At 35.2% G+C, this 17176-nt stretch overlaps 3 protein-coding genes across 4 annotated transcripts; all 3 read left to right on the top strand.

Annotated features, from left to right (window-relative positions):
- Nucleotides 1-7: 7 nt before the first annotated feature.
- LOC128390019 (uncharacterized protein KIAA0930 homolog) lies at nucleotides 8-3186 on the top strand. Of its 2 annotated transcripts, none has more exons than XM_053349686.1 (7): nucleotides 8-431; nucleotides 559-716; nucleotides 1453-1734; nucleotides 1816-1950; nucleotides 2022-2225; nucleotides 2514-2682; nucleotides 2764-3186. In XM_053349686.1, exons 1-7 carry the CDS (start codon nucleotides 329-331, stop codon nucleotides 2955-2957), a joined length of 1245 nt encoding a protein of 414 aa, XP_053205661.1. In that variant the 5' UTR covers nucleotides 8-328; the 3' UTR covers nucleotides 2958-3186. The 2 variants fall into 2 exon arrangements, with proteins under 2 accessions (XP_053205661.1, XP_053205660.1); XM_053349685.1 differs by having other exon boundaries at nucleotides 10-431; nucleotides 2436-2682.
- A 105-nt stretch (nucleotides 3187-3291) lies between these two features.
- Nucleotides 3292-6028, top strand: LOC128390039 (cytoplasmic dynein 2 heavy chain 1-like). Its single transcript, XM_053349710.1, has 4 exons — nucleotides 3292-3390; nucleotides 3502-3655; nucleotides 3738-5884; nucleotides 6010-6028. Exons 2-4 carry the CDS (start codon nucleotides 3638-3640, stop codon nucleotides 6026-6028), a joined length of 2184 nt encoding a protein of 727 aa, XP_053205685.1. The 5' UTR covers nucleotides 3292-3390; nucleotides 3502-3637.
- A 38-nt stretch (nucleotides 6029-6066) lies between these two features.
- LOC128390040 (cytoplasmic dynein 2 heavy chain 1-like) lies at nucleotides 6067-16987 on the top strand. The gene is given in 5 exon segments (XM_053349711.1): nucleotides 6067-7572; nucleotides 7642-14417; nucleotides 14485-14650; nucleotides 14836-14943; nucleotides 15066-16987. Coding segments are annotated over 5 exon segments (10341 nt in total). The 5' UTR covers nucleotides 6067-6203.
- Nucleotides 16988-17176: the final 189 nt, after the last annotated feature.

Raw genomic sequence — 17176 nt, forward strand, 5'->3', positions numbered from 1 at the left:
TGTTTTTTGTTTACATTCCCATGGATCTTTTTTGTCTTGATTGTTTTTTCTCTCACTGTTACTCTTTCACCTTTGTTTTTCTAGTTAACTAATTAGTGGAATCATGATTATTAACCTTTATCGTCTTTACCTGATTCTTTTTCAATAGTCTCTTCATTTGTATTCACCGGATGTTTCTAATATGATAACAATCAAAGTTAACAGATTGGATGAAACAAAAGCAACAACATCAAAAGTGATCATCATTTTCTCACCAATTGTCATTTTAATCAAGTTAATTCAATCTTTTTACACTTTATCCTAATCAACTAACCAATTGGCCATTTTTATGAGTGATCAAAGTGAAAATATCACCAAAAATCACCAAGTAATTCAACTACTGAACCAAATTAATCAGCTTAAAAATGATACTTTGGTAGATCAACTAGTTGGTAATGAGAATCTTTATTTACGCCTATTCTTTTCCCTCCTTACCATATTTGTTAATCTCTTTGTCTCCTTGGATTATATATAAATCATATGGATATTTTATTTAATAATTTTCTATTCCATTTACAGAGGATGGTTTCATTTCTTTACAACGACGATCTGGTTTCACATGGATTGAGCTTTTCCTCCAATATTTCACTGGACAAGATTGTACCTCTAATGATGATTTACTTTTTTTCGTTCGGAAACAAGCATCTTTATTCAATCGATTTGGATCTAATCTCAAGGTTAGATTAACCTCAATATCCTTTTGCTATTGACAAAAAAAGTCATCAATTTAGATTCCTTTAGACTCTTTATTCATCTTGTTGGTTACAACAAACTGATGAAATAATAACAGTTATATATTATAGCTTCAAGGGTGGTAATTGTCAAGTGTGTTATTTAATAACTTCCAAAATCCATTAGGTGTTATTTACTTTAGAGAAAGTTAATTTCAATTGTTCTCCACTTTAATTAATTTCTACGACTATTTTCTAAGTCACTAACTGTTAGGTTTCAATTACTTTCCTTTACCATGTTGACTTTTCCCTTTGTAAATTGAGAATCTCTATACACCACAGGAGTCAAGTGAATTTAAACCTAATTGTCTTATTTTAAATCAATCATCATTCAGTTGATTATATTATTTTCCGAGACTAACCATTACTGATCATTGTTATTTGTATCCATAAGTTTAGTATTTTTTTTTCTCATTTTCTTCTCGCATTAATTTAAATAATTTACAATTCAATTTGACTTTGTGAAAGACTATTGATCAATTTGCCTGCGATCTCTTGAGGTTATAGTAACTGTCAAGAATATGATTAAATTGATTTGTGTTTTATTTCATTACATTATTATGATAACAATCGGTTGAAGAAAAAATTTCCATATTTTATGTTATTCTCACTTTATGAATGCTATGAAGTGATTTATCATCTGATTTAATGATTAACTTGATTTCTCTTTCTCTATTTACAGATAAACCTTGATGTTTACCGGAAGGACTCGAATAAATTGCCTCTGGACAATGCTCATATCGACTGGGAAGAGACACTTTATATTAATACTATTATGCAATATTTTGAATATACGTTGACCTGTGCAATTTGTACTCGAACAAGTCCCAAAGAATTTCAAATACTGGCCAAACATTCACAAAAAGTTTTTGCCTCTCCAAGTCATCGATCGATGCACAACAAGGGTGAAATCGAAGAGATCACTTATCCGGATATATTTTTTACTCTCGACAATTATGAAGAGGTGAGAGTCAATGTTTCCTTAACGAAGATTTGGCAATCTAACGAATCTTTTCTTTCAAATCTTTCGTTCTCTATCTTCTAGATGATGAGCAATATTCCTGTTCGTTGTGGGGAAATGGTTTGTGTTGAATTAGTTGCTTCCGATCGTAATGGTGAACATGTTTCCGTTCTGTTCTCGGGTTCCATTAATTATGAAACCATCAGATATATTCATGAGGTAAAAGATTTATATTAATTAGTTCTGATTCGAGTTGATCAATTTTTTTATCTCTATTTTCCCTTCTACAGCTTCAATCAGGCTCGAAAGTGAGAGCAAGAAGGAAAAGACCAATAAATCATTACTTTGGAAATAAAAGAATGGAGTTCATTCGTATGAAAGGTCCAAGATCTCGTGGAATATCTGAAATGGCTTATCGAAAGATTAGCGAAACTGGATTAAGTCGATCAGGATCAAGTGTATCTCTTCATGAGGGCGATTTCGAAATGTTCGAGGTATTTACTGAATCAGAATTTTATTTTATCTCCTGCAAATGCTCCCCATTCACTTTTATCAAGATTTAAATTTCTAATTGCATTTGTTAGCTGGTTAATATAATTTATATTTTGCTTATTGTGGTTATGCCATTTGTTTTATTTTGATTAATTTTTTGCTCATTTTATTTTATTTGTTTCATTATTTTTTCTCCTTGGCTACAATTTAAGGTCTTGGATATTGATCTTCCTGATAAATCATCCAATGCCCATTCACTTAGTTGTTTTTCTTGTTGTTCTCGCGCACAGCACCACGATCTAGTCCAGCGACGTATGTCCGACCCATCTAATGAGCTCGAAAAGAAACTTCAATCTTGGAAAGGAAAACCTTTATCTAAATCACGATCAGCTAATCAAGTTTTTAATCCAGAAGAGGAATCAGGAATCAACGAAGTTGAAGCAACCGATTTCACCGAAGGTGAGATTAATTCTGGTCCTAAAATTTGATTATTATCACTAAACTTTCTTTTTCGTCTTATTTTCTTAATTGTTTCAATAGAAATGGAGGAAGGTGATTACGATAAATTGTGGGATATTCCAGGATTCAATCAAGCCTTTCACTTTTGGAAAGAAAACAAAAGAGCCAGTTCGCCAACGTTTGAACTGTTCATTACTTATATTACTCTTCCCTTTAATTTTATAATGTCCGACCTGTTGTCAGCCCAACAACAGAAACCGATTTTAACTTTTTAAAATCAACAAAAATCAACTCAATGGTAGAAACAGTTTACCATTTGATTTTGCTACTTTTTTTCTTAAACAAATTGCTATTACAATTTTAATTGTGGCTCATGTTTTTAATTGGTTTTGCTAAAATTGTCACAGTTGATCTTCTACATTTATTGTATCCAAAAACAAGACAATATCTCAATACATCCAATGTACTATTTACAAATCAAAATTAAAATGAACAAAATCCTAACATGAATCCATTAATTTGTCAATACCAAACAAATACATCACCATGGAAATGATTAACAAAAAGTATGAAAACAAAACAAAAACATTCGATCATTTCAGATGATCTAATCAATAGAATTTTCAATTGCTTACTTTTAATTGTTAATTGTTGTAAAATGAATCTAATGATATCCAGTGGAAGAATCAAACAAGAAGATTGAATCAGGTAGTTATGATTAGTTAATCATTCTCATTTATTATGTTAACTCCTCAATTGGAGATTTAATTTTCTCATTAATTTTTCCGTGATTTACTTAAATTGTTTATATTCTTTCAGGTAAATTTAAGGAAACAATTAGTTTCTTGAGTGAACAATCATTAATTAATTATAACAATTTTCATTCTCAATGAACCAATGATCAAGGATTCTAACAATTCTAATTCGTTTTGTGCTCTCAATTTAATCAGAAATCATGGATAGACAATTTCAGGTAAATTTGTAACTAATATTGTTCAATGACAATTAGCTTATGATTGATTGATTAAATTCCAATTGTATTGACTAATTTACAGGAAGCTGATTTTCGAACTGTTGAAAATCTCAAATCGCTCGTTAATCAATGTGACGGGACACATTCGAGTGTATTATCAATATTAAGTGAATTGCGAAGTCACGTTAAATCATCTGATATGTTGGAAGCTCTCAGAACGGAAAGAGGTGAAATGTTGGAAAAGGTTGTTAATTGGGCTGAAAATTCAGTGACAATCGAAACTGGATCGCAATTAAGTTTAATTGAGAAAATTTGCCTGATGAAAGCTCGCGAAGGGAAATTAAAAGCAGTGATTAAAGTGTGCGATCCATTGTTCAAAGACATTGCAGGCTATCATGAGGCTCGAAGAGGGATGGAGCAAATTGTCCGGGAATTGGCATCTCAGGTCACTACACTTTATCGTAAATGGTGCTCATCTTGGTCATCTGTGCAATTGGATCCACACCGACCTTGTATTGTGATCGATCCAACCTCACAAGTGCCATTGGTAACCTTTGAACCTCGATTAGTTTCATTTGCACGGGAATGTCGGACTCTTCGGTGTCTTGGTTTCCAATTATCGGGAGATTTAATTGATAAAGAACGTGACCTAATCAAATATGGTTCGATCGCCAGACATTTGGAGGAAATTGTCAACTTTTATTGTACCATTGGCGATTCGATTCTTCTTTGTCAACAGCCGATTCTCATCGACGCTGCGAGGACATTTACTTCACTTCTCGAATCTCGTAACAAAACAATGACCTGGGACTGTGACATTAATCAATTAGATGGATGGTTAACTGAATTAAGGGAATTGGCGAGTAAATTTTCCGATGAGAATCGACGATTACATCGGTACCATCGATCTCTACTTAAATCGATCATTAAACTTTTCGACTTTCCTCTCAATAAATGGCGACCCTTGATGAACGAAATGACCTCAACAATGATAACCGTTGACAATTTGTACTCAAATACCTTGACCTGGAAAAAGCATTGGGATTATCAGCTATACAAAATATTGGATTATCATTTTAATAAAGCGTTAATCTCATCGCTAACTTGGCTTGGGTTTTATTCAAATCCTTACAATGGAAATAAAATATCAAACGATTCATCTTTATGCCTTCGAGTTGACTTGACCTTTACGAGTGGACTGATCGTTTATCGTCCATCGCTCGAGGAGATACAGTTACAACTTTATTCACGAATTAATTTGTTCCTATCAACGTTCACACAATTTAAGGGCTTCCTCGTTTCGATCAATCCTGATCTTTTCGAATCGCCCAAGGGAATGAAAAATATTTTCTCGACAATTTACCTTCGATCAATTGAAAATCTATTGTGTTTATATCGACAAGTTGATAACATTATGTTGGAATTGATAACAATCAGTGAACAATTTAGCGAATGGACTTGTTTGTATAATATTATCCGAGAATCACATTCAGATGATTTCTCATTATCATCGATGATCCCTTTAAATACTTTAGATGATTATGTTAACAATTTAACTCTAATCAAGTTGAAAGGTCAAGAATTTAACAAAAAATTTATCGACAATGAACTTTACTGTTCTGAGAGTAACATTACAATCAATTTAATTCCAATTAAAGTGTCAATTGATTGGATCAATAGTGCTGTAGATAGACTACTGATTGACTCACTTCGACGGGAAACCGAGGCCATGTCGAAGTCTCTCAACAATCAGGTCAGTCAATTGTTGACACAATTAACATCACCACCAGAACAAGTTAAATCACTCATTGAATTGGAATCATTCTGGTTGGACTCAGCATCGTCTACGATTGTCCAGATCACTTCAGCTTATAATGAATTAACGGGAAGATGTAATTTCCTCAGTAAATGGTCAGCTAAATCAGTTCCTAATCTTTCCGATTTAGTTGATAAATATGATCAATTTCAAATTCTAATGGATAATCGGGAATCGTTAATTGCTTCATTTAAACAATTGCTTCGATCAAGACTTGAGACTCGATCATCGGAAACAATTAAAAGTCTCGATGGGTTGAACAAAAATTGGAAAACAATTAAGTCTCGAGGATTTCCTAATACTTCACAACTTGAAGAGTTGAAGTCACAATTTGAATTAATCGCAAGTGATGTTGACAATTATATCGAAGGATGTAAATACTTTAAACTTCCGGTTCCGGGAGAGCTTGAAACGTTTACTTTGGCTCGAACTGAGGTCACGGAGATTTATGGTAAACTATTGAAGGCGAAACAATTTGACGATGGATTAGAACCTTTTCTCGAAACTAATTGGATAATCGTTCGCAATAAATTGTCAGCGTTGGAAGATTACATTGACTCTTGGAAGGTCAAACCCAAGGTCAATCGAGAGCAAGATGACGAGATTGATGAAGTTATCGAATCTCGAATAAAGGAGTGGAAAAACTTAATCAATATTCTGAAAACAATCAAAGGTGAAGTTTTTGCTAAATCTCATTGGGATGAATTATTATCTCTGATTGATTATCAATCGATGCCAGTTGAAACCCTCAAGTTGCGACATTTGTATGATAAAAGTGAAATTTTGCTGACAATTAAGGATCAATTGAGAGCATTAAATGATCGAGCCCTTGGTGAACAATCAGTTAGACAAACATTCACCGAATTGGAATCATTAGCGGCTTCTGCTAAATTTGATCTGACCAAGTATTCGATGGATTCTGGCGAACAAGTTTCACTAATTAAAAATTGGCGATCAATTTTAACCTCAATCTCTGAGTCAATTGTTACACTTAATTCAGTTAAAGGATCAGATTATTTTGACCATTCGTTTGCTGAATCGGGGTCACAATGGGAATCACGATTAACTGGCCTTAATCTAACGATCAATTCACTAAACACTGTCCAACGTAAATGGACTTACTTAGAGCCAATATATAGTCGAAATCAAGGACCAGAGATCTTCAATGATTCCTCTTTCACCTTGGCCTCGAGGGATTTTATTACCATCATGAAAACGATTGAAACCGATTGTCATGTCATCCGATTACTGAGAATTCCAAGTTTACCTGAAAGATTAACATCCATAGATCAACACTTGAGTTCTTGTCAGAAAAAGTTGAACCTTTTCATGGAAGAATCGAGAAATCGTTTCCCTCGATTCTATTTTCTTGCCGATGACGATTTACTTTTAGTTCTTGCGGGTAAAACCTCGATCACTGAATCAGGACTATTGAAGAAATTGTTCAACAATACAATAAATAAGATCATATTTGACGGGAACAGTTCAACAGCCGTCGAATCGCCCGAAGGTGAACAGATTCGCCTTCGAAGTCCAGTTACTGTTAATTTCCAAGGAGGATCCATTGAGATTGAAAATTGGCTTCGAAATATTGAAAGCGAAGTTTCCAAATCATTGAAAATCGATCTGTTTGACTGTTTAGGTCGAGGTCATAATAGCGACGATCTCGTTTGGTCGGCACCCTCACAAATCGTTTCTTTAGTCCAGTGGATCCGTTGGACAGCATCTACCGAAGATTGTATTCGGCAAAGTAGATTGAAAATATTACAAAATGATTTAGCTCGACAATTAAGTGACCTTATTAGAGAAGCTTTCAAGGTCACTGATTTGGTTATTAAGATCAAGATTCGATCTATGGTCTTAGATGTAATTCATTTTATCGACGTAATTGAACAACTATTAACGACCAATGTATCGGACGTTGATGATTGGAGATGGAGGAAACAATTAAGGTACTACGCTGATATTGATCGGCAAACAGTTTCCGTGGCCATGGGATTGTCGACAGTTAATTATTCATTTGATTACATTGGTTGTTATGGGTCAGCTAAATTGGTTCACACTCCATTGACCGATAAATGTTTTCTCGTGCTGATGCAAGGTAACAATTAATTAGCTATCAATAAATGAGAGATAATGATGATTTAATTGTTTTCTTTGATTTTCTTAGCTTTATCTATGGGTCTTGGCGGTAATCCCTATGGTCCAGCGGGAACGGGAAAAACTGAGACTGTGAAAGCGCTTGGACATCATTTGGGTCGTCAAGTGTTGGTTTTTAATTGCGATGAAGCGATTGATGTTAAGGCCATGACTCGAATATTGATTGGACTAATTAAATGTGGATCTTGGGGTTGTTTTGATGAATTTAATCGTCTACAAGTTGAAGTACTTTCCTCTTTGTCGACGCTTCTTCATTCAATTCAATTGGGTTTCAAAGGTTCCACTGATTCAATCCAGTTAAATGGACCCAATGGACACGAGATTAAATTTAATCGAAACTCTGGTATTTTTGTTACTCTTAATCCCGCTGGTAAACAATACAGAGGTCGTAATGAGCTTCCCGATAATCTTAAGGCCTTGTTCCTTCCGGTGGCCATGACGGTTCCTGATTCAGCCTTAATTGCCAGAGTGTTACTTTTATCTGAAGGATTTAGTTTACCTGAATCTGAACCATTGGGTCGTAAGGTAACTGCTTGGTTCAATTTGGCTAAAGATTCAATGTCTTACCAGAAACATTATGATTGGGGACTGAGAGCAATTAAATCATGTTTATCGTCATGTGGTCGAGCCCTTAGATCTCCGTCACAATCAACAGAGATCAACGAAATTAACAAAGAACAATCAATCATAATCCAATCCCTTGGAAGACAAGTTAGATCAAAATTAATCGCTGAAGATCAACAACGTTTTACCGATTTGATAACTGATGTTTTTGGCCTGAAAGATTCTGATCTTGATTGTTTAAAATTAACAACCACTTTGGATGTTGATGTATTGAAACAAATCTACAATGAATTAGGATTGACTTTTGATGATAAACAAATTGAGTCGATTGGTGTTCTCAATGAACAATTAGACTCTCGCCTTGGTGTTGCCGTTATCGGCCCGTCGGGTGTCGGTAAATCAACAATTTGGAGAGTCCTGATGGTCTACAAACGCAAAGCTCAATCGATCAACGTGGTTCCAGTGATTGTCAATCCTAAATCAATGACTAGAGTTCAATTGTTGGGATACATTGATGAGGATACTCGCGAATGGCAAGATGGAGTATTAACTAAATTGACTCGATCAATTGCTCGAGATGAAGGTCCATATCATTTTTGGTTGATTTTCGACGGGGAAATTGACCCTGACTGGGTCGAAGCTCTTAATTCCGTTCTTGATGACAATCATGTTCTAACTTTACCTTCAGGTGAACGAATTGATTTCGATTTGAACAAAATATCAATTCTTTTTGAAACAACATCGCTTCAACATTCATCTCCGGCGACAATTTCCCGTGTTGGCCTAATCTCTTTGAATGTTCCCGTTTCTAGTCTTGTTTTACAATCGACAATTAATTTTCTTAGATTATCAATTACAGTCGATGAAGTGATGAAGATTTTACCGAATTCGTCTAATCAGATTTTCTCAACGATTTGTACATCATGTCAACTGTTGAGATATTCGGCCAGCAGATCACTTTCACCGATCGAAATACTTCATTTGCTCAACGAAAATAGAACCAGTGTTAAACCCGATTACTCCATCGGTCGGTTGATTGTTACATCTTCATTAACTTCTACCATCGATTTAATTACTAAACTAAATGAAGATCGTCAACATATTTTACTGATCGGACCAAATGGTTCGGGTAAAAATCTAATCGTTCACGAAGTTATATTGAAATCGACGACTTGGATTTCACTTAATTGTGTACCAACAAGTTCACCAATCAAGTTGATTGAACTGATCAAGGGAATTTGTCAAGAAACTCAATCCCCAGGGACTGGTAATCGAAAGCTTCTTAAACCTAAACATGGAGGACTAATTGTGATCTATTTACGTAATTTAGAGTTGATTCAATCCGATTCCTGGAATTGTGTTACTTTAATTACATTTCTTACAACTTTAATTACTTATAAAGGTTTTCATGATCCCGATTCCAAGGATTGGATGATCTTGGAAGACTTTCAAATCGTAGCGACAGTTAATGAGATAAAATATCTCGATAATAGATTCTTATCATTAGTTAATTGCGTTCAATCACCACAATTATCAGCCACAGAGATTCAAACAATCATCCAATCTAAAATTGGTCCAGATAAACAATGGGCAACGTTATTTGCCTCAGGATTTCATCGTTTAGCCTCATCAGCGATTGACTTGATCTCCTCATCAATTCCCATTCTTTCCGCTGCAACCCAAGCAATCAACTTAATCAATTTCTATGAGACGATTACCAATGATGTATTAAAACGTGAATCTCTACGAGCATTAATCAATTACGTTCCAATTTATCATATCCACTCCCTGGAAACTACTTGTCATTCAATCTTTGGTTCAACTAATTCATCGACAATTAAATACTCGATTCGTTTGAATTTCGGTGACAATATAACGCTAATCGAAGCACAAGAAACTATTGATTTCTTTGAGCAGTCGTTTCAATCGTACATTTCAACGAGTGAGATTAGACTATCTAAAATCGCACTGATTCCGGAAGTTCTTGCTCTTTTCTCAAAAGTTTCCGTGTTTCTTGGCGATCCAACGATTGGAATCAGTGGATTAGTCTTATTAGGACCATCGGGGTCATCTCGTAAATTGTCATGTAAGATAATCGCCAATCTTTATGGATATGAAACAATTTGGTTTCCCAAATTTTCAACAGAGAAACAGTTAATTGCTGATCTAAAATCGACTCTTGATTGTGAGGCTGAAAATGGTAAAAACGATCGGATTATTATTCTAATTGATCAAATTCACTTTGATTTGTTTCCCTTTTTATGTGAAAAATTATCTGACCTTTTGTTAACTTATTCTGGTCCATTAATTGTTCGTGTTTTATTGATTATGAACAATTTAACTTCGCCAAATGATCGTATTTGGTCTCGTGCCTGTAGTTCAATTCACCCTGTTCGTCCTTGGTCTGAATCAAGTCTAACCGATTTACCGAAATACTTATTACCCCATTTATCTGATTTGGAAACAATTAGTAAACAATTCGTTCAGTTGTACAATATTTTCCCTGAGGTGGCTGGTGATTGTAGACGTTACCTTTCATTTATTTTGACCTTTGACATGATACGAAGTCACAAAGTCTCACAACTAGATGGCCAAAGAGGGAGACTTGAAAAAGGATTAGGTAAATTGGAGGAAGCATCAGCTGAGGTGGAAAAGCTTCAAGCTGAGGCGACAAGTCAACAAGCTGTTTTAGCCTCGAAAAGGTCAGAGGCCGATGCAGCATTGAACATGATCACAACCTCTATGCACGACCATGAAGGTCAAAAGGTTGAACTGGAACAGATTAGACAACAAACCGAAAGAGAATCATCAATATTGACCAAAAGAAAAGGAGAAATCGAACTGGAACTCAAAGAGATTGAACCAATTCTTCAAGAAGCTAAAGCAGCCGTTGGGGGAATCAAATCAGAGTCATTATCGGAAATCAGGTCACTTCGAGCTCCACCTGAAGTTATTCGTGATATATTGGAAGGAGTTCTTCGTTTAATGGGAGTCTCAGATACTTCATGGGTCTCAATGAAATCATTTCTATCTCGTCGCGGAGTAAAAGATGAAATTATCAATTTCGATGCTCGAAAAATAACACCAGATATTCGGGGACGAGTTGAAAATGCTATTAAAAGCAAGCCCGATTCGTTCGATGAGAAACAGGCCAAACGGGCGTCAGTCGCAGCAGCACCATTAGCAAATTGGGTTAAGGCCAATTTGTCTTATTCAAAAGTGTTACACAAAATTAAACCTTTGGAGGATGAACAGTCTCGTCTTCAGTCAAACTTGCGATCGGCACAGAACCGGATGAAAGCTTTGGCCTCTGAACTGACCGGAGTCGAGAGAGAGGTTGGCTCACTTAGAGATAAACTAAACCAGGTGACCATTGAAGCTGCTCAAATCGAGATTGGCCTGAACAAAACGAACGCCATTTTATCGGAAAGTCAAGAGTTAATCGGTGAATTAAGCTCAGAATATGAAAGATGGAAGAAACAATTAATCGAAATCAATAATTCTTATTCAACTCTTTCCTCGAAAAGTCTAATTGTTTCAGCTTATATTCACTTCACCGGACATCAAGTATCATCGAGCGCTAAAAGATCAATTCTAGAAACTTTATGTTCGACTCTTGGAATGGAAACATTTTCAATCAAGGATTTTATCGATATCCAAAGAGAAGATGAAGTTTTCTATGCTTTTCGAACTCACCTATTAACCCCTGTTCTAATTGATCCTTCTCGTAAATGTTTGACTTCTATTGGTAAATCAAGTGAACTTATCGATACAACTCGAAGTGATTGGCTCCGATTGGTTGAATTGGCCCTTCGATTTGGTAAAAGCATCGTTCTGGACAATATATCTGATCCATCGATTGGACTAATCTCATTGCTGCGATTTGATGTTTTTGGAGTTGAAGGTTCCCGATATTACACTTACCTTGCAGATAAACGAGTAGATTTCAACTCTAATTTCCGATGTTACTTGTTGACCCGATCAATTGACCACAACAATCAAAAGGATTTAACCTCATGGCCTTTGGTTAACGTCATCGATTTATCGCCAAGTAACGATACAACTGAACTAAATTTACTCCGTTTAACAATCACCATTCGTAGGCCTGAATTGGAGGAGAGGAAATCATCAGTTGATGAAACATCTCGAGGATTAATGAGCAAACTACAAGGATTAGAGGATCAGTTGTTAATTACTCTCAATTCATCAACTGGTAACATTTTAAACGATGGTGAATTAGTGTCCAGTTTAAAGGACATCAAATCATCGGCTCGTGATATTGAAGCCTCACTAATTGAGTCTAGAAACTTGACCATTGACATTGACCGTGAACGTCAACAATATCAACCATTAGCATCAATGGGATCACTTTTATTTCACACGATCAAAGATTTGTCCAATTTACGATCAATTTATTCATTTGGTATTGATGAGTTCGAATCACTTTATTCTCGAACTCTAATGGAGACGAAAAATATTACAGAAGAGAAACTTTTATCATCGGTTTATAGTTATATTGGTCAAGCCTTATTCCCTCAGGATAAGGCCATTTTTCATCGATATCTTGAATCGGTGATTCCACAATTTCGTCATGTTGATGATAATGACAATCAAAATCTTCGTGTTTTCTTGAAATCTTGCTATTCTTCATCTAATTGTCGCATTGTCATGATCATCACCTCCAAAGGTACTGATCCCAGTGGAGAGATTCGTGAATTATTTACAAGCCAACAATCAACTGATTCCAAGGTGAATCATCATTTTTACTCGATGGGCGCTGATGTGATACCAATAGTCGAGAATTTGTTGATAAATGATAATCTTCATCTTTCATCATCTTCTTCTTCATCTATCATTTGTTTATCAAATCTCCATGTTATCCTTGATTGGTTACCAACATTATCCCGACTGTTATCATCTCGAAAAGTTAATTGTGATCAGAATAAAACTCAACCATCGTTTATTGTTCTGGTTACTCAGATTCATGATCGTATTCCAGTTTCACTTCTTGAATTATGCGTCAAATTTGTTTACCTTTCCTCTCCTGGATTAAGAGATTCAATTGATTATCTTGAATCCGAGAATGAATCTAATCTAATTGCTGGAAAAGCAAAATCTAAATCTACTCAACAAATATCTCGGTTAACTTATTTACATAGTATCGTTTGTGAGAGGTGCAATTATGTGCCAATTGGTTGGACAAAAATCTACGACTTTGGATTCAATGATTATCGTATGGCGACTAATTTAATTGAGACAATTAAATCAAGTCAAGATCGTCGATTACAGTTACAATATATTCGTGGTATTATGTCTTGTGTACTTTATGGTGCTCGTTTGGACACACAAATGGACTTGGAAATACTATCAGCTCTATTGAGAAAATGGTTCAACTCATCGGATACAATTAACAGATCATCTCTTGATGAGAAGAGTGATTTTAATCTACTTGGATTAGCACCGAATGTTAATCGCTGGAAAGTGTCAATGTTTGAAGAATCCGTTGAAAAAGGACTGAAATTACTGAGATCGAAAAGCGAAATCCTAACTAGTGACTTGAAACTAACCCAAGAAACTACTAAAAGTAATTTGATTGACAAACTACTCGAAACAATTAACAGTTTATCATCACAATTTGATAATCAATTCCACTCACACCGCCGTAGATCATCAATTAGTTTTAGCAAAGAAGATTCAATTTTACGATTCCTCGAATCTGAAAGATTGTACCTTAAACAATTAGTACAATTAATTAGTTTTGATCTAAACGATTTCGACTCAGAATCATATCTATCAGTAGTTCAAGGGGAAACTCCGGATTCTTGGTTAACTCAATGGTCAACGGGACCGAATGAGGTCGAAGAATTTATCAAAGGATTGGTCAATATTAGTAGATCATTGACTAATTATTCACATGGAAATTCAAATAAAGATACATTAGCCTTTGACCTTGGTTCTTTTATGCATCCAATGGCTTTTATCAATTCAGTTCAACAAAAAGCATCACGATTCTTGGGATCAACTATTGATGAGATTGAAACTTTCTGTTCATGGTCTGAGTATCCATCTAATCAGCTGAAAATTGGTCAATCATTTAGCTTAATCATCGAGGGATTATTATTGGAAGGAGCTTTGTTTGATTCTGGTTATTTAAGAGATTGTAATATCAATTCTGATCTTCGAGCTCGATTACCTCAACTGAGGCTTCATTTTGTTCCTAAGGTTTGTATTAAACAAAACAACAACTTGATCATAATAATTAACTAATTGTTCTAATTTATTGAGATAGAAATCAAAGTTTAACTATGATTACGAATATGTATCTTTACCTGTTTATGGATCAAAATCGAGAGAATTACTAATTACCTGGTTCGATATTCCCTGTAAGGCAAATACTCAAGACGATTGGATTACTAGAGGAACCGCAATTCTGATCAACAACCATTTAGATGATTAATTTAATGAGAAAATATTATTCACTTAAACTTGATTGTTAAGTTTTTCTATTAATAATTAAAACACTATTATCACACTTTTCATTGTTTCCAATTATTTCAAGTATTAATAAATCACCATGGAGATGATTAACAAAAAGTATGAAAAGAAAACAAAAACATTTGATTATTTTATATGATCTAATCAAAAGAACTTTTAATTGTTAATTGTTCTAAAATGAATATAAGGATATCCAGTGGCAGAATTAAACAGGGCGATTACACTAAACAGGTTTACACTTGGATTAAATTCGGTAATTATGATTAACTGATTATTCTAATTTATATTGACTAGTCAATTGAAGATTTAACTTTTTTTTTCCTCACAATTTCGTATCTTGTTAATGATTTTCTTTAATTGTTGTTGTTTTTTCAGGACAATATAAAGAAGCAATTAGTTTCTTGAGTGAACAATCATTGATTAATCACAATTCTCGTGAAGCTTTGTCTCTTCTTGGTTATTGTTTCTACATGATTCAGGATTTCACCAATGCTGCTTTAACATATGAAACCTTGAGTTCCCTTTATCCAGAAAATGACAATTATAAGCTTAATTATGCTCGCTCATTGTATCAATTGTGCAACTTTGATGAAGCCCTTAGGGTCACCTTAACAATAGACAATCGTAGTACGATGATTGAGAAAGGACAATTGGTTAAATTACAATCGGTAATAAAGTATGGGCAAGATGATTTAACTGCAGCTCGATCACTTATTGACCAATTGACAGCCGATGATCCTGATCGTGAGGTGAATCAAGGGTGCGTCTTGTACAAAGAATCTCGTTACGAAGAGGCTTTGGCTAAATTTCTTAATGGACTAACCATCGAAGGCTATAAGCCCGATCTATCTTACAACGTGGCCTTATGCTACTATCAACTTAAACAGTACCAACAATCGATGAGATTTATTGGTGATATAATTGAAAGAGGAATTCGAGACCATCCAGAATTAAGCGTTGGAATGACCACCGAAGGGATTGAGGTTCGATCAGTTGGTAATACGATTACTCTCCACGAAACCGCGCTGGTTGAAGCGTTTAACCTTAAGGCGGCAATTGAATATCAGAATAAAAATATGGCCGCTGCTCAAGAGGCTCTAACCGATATGCCACCACGTTCAGAGGAGGAACTTGATGCTGTCACTCTTCACAATTTAGCACTTATGTCAATCGACACCGATCCAGCGGAGGGATTTGAGAAGCTACAATTTCTGATCCAACAGAATCCATTTCCTCAGGAAACTTTCGCTAACCTTTTACTCCTTTACTGTAAATATGAGTACTACGATCTAGCGGCCGATGTGATGGCCGAAAACGCTCATTTCACCTACAAGTATCTAACTCCATATTTGTACGAGTTTCTCGACGCTCTTATAACCCAACAAACCTCGCCCGAAGAGGCTTATCGGAAGTTTGATGAGATGTCAGCTAAACATTGTGATCTGTTGAGGAAATTGTCCAAACAAATACAAGAGGCTCGAAATAACTCAACCCCCGATGAGAATGTCACCAAAAAGCTTACCTATGAATACGACAAAGCGCTGGAAAGCTTCATGCCCATTCTAATGGCTCAAGCACGAATCTATTGGGACATGGAAGCTTATTCTCAGGTCGAAAAAGTTTTCCGTAAATCGGTTGAGTTTTGTGCCGATAATGATACTTGGAAATTAAATGTAGCCCATGTACTTTTCATGCAAGAAAATAAGTTCAAAGAAGCGACTGGATTTTATGAGCCTTTGGTGAAAAAAAATTACGATAACATTTTGAACGTTAGTGCGATAGTTTTGGCCAATTTGTGCGTCTCATACATCATGACGGGCCAGAACGAAAACGCCGAAGAACTGATGAGGAAAATTGAAAAAGAAGAGGAGCAATTATCTTACTCAGAACCAGAGAGGAAAATTTTCCACCTTTGTATCGTCAATCTCGTCATTGGTACTTTATATTGTGCCAAAGGAAACTACGAGTTTGGCATTTCCCGTGTCATCAAAAGCCTCGAACCTTTCAACAAAAAACTCGGCACCGATACTTGGTTTTATGCGAAACGATGTTTCCTTTCAATGCTGGAAAACATGGCCAAGCAAATAATCGTCATGAAAGATTCAATTCTTCAAGAGTGTTTAACTTTCCTAACCAATACCGAAGAGCACGGAACCACAATCAAGGCCATAATTGAACCACCGCTCGAACTGGAAACGCTTCACCCAGGCAAAAATACCGTTACTTATGAATCGCGTTTACTAAAATCGCTGTTACTTCAAATCATGTAAATACAACCAATAGAATCAATAAATTAATTGTTCTAATCAATTACTTAAAATAACTGATTAACTAATTGAAATTTGTACAGTCCAATCAAACCAATTGAGTTAATTTCCCAATTTAAGTTATGAAGTAAACAAGAAATTATAAAAATAAAAGTATTTCCATTAACAATGTAACAATTAAAAGCACAAATTAATTGATTGTTTGTGGTGAGAAAAAAA

Source organism: Panonychus citri, unplaced genomic scaffold, assembly GCF_014898815.1.
Source record: "Panonychus citri isolate SS breed McGregor unplaced genomic scaffold, ASM1489881v1 Contig00113, whole genome shotgun sequence".
In the NCBI taxonomy this organism is placed as follows: Eukaryota; Metazoa; Arthropoda; class Arachnida; order Trombidiformes; family Tetranychidae; genus Panonychus; species Panonychus citri.

Bases quoted from the DNA above. Each gene is read 5' to 3' on its own strand.
- LOC128390019 (XM_053349685.1), top strand. From the start codon at position 329: ATGAGTGATCAAAGTGAAAATATCACCAAAAATCACCAAGTAATTCAA. The intron at 432-558 runs GTAATGAGAATC...TTCCATTTACAG, and splicing joins TTTGGTAGATCAACTAGTTG to AGGATGGTTTCATTTCTTTA. The intron at 717-1,452 runs GTTAGATTAACC...CTCTATTTACAG, and splicing joins GATTTGGATCTAATCTCAAG to ATAAACCTTGATGTTTACCG.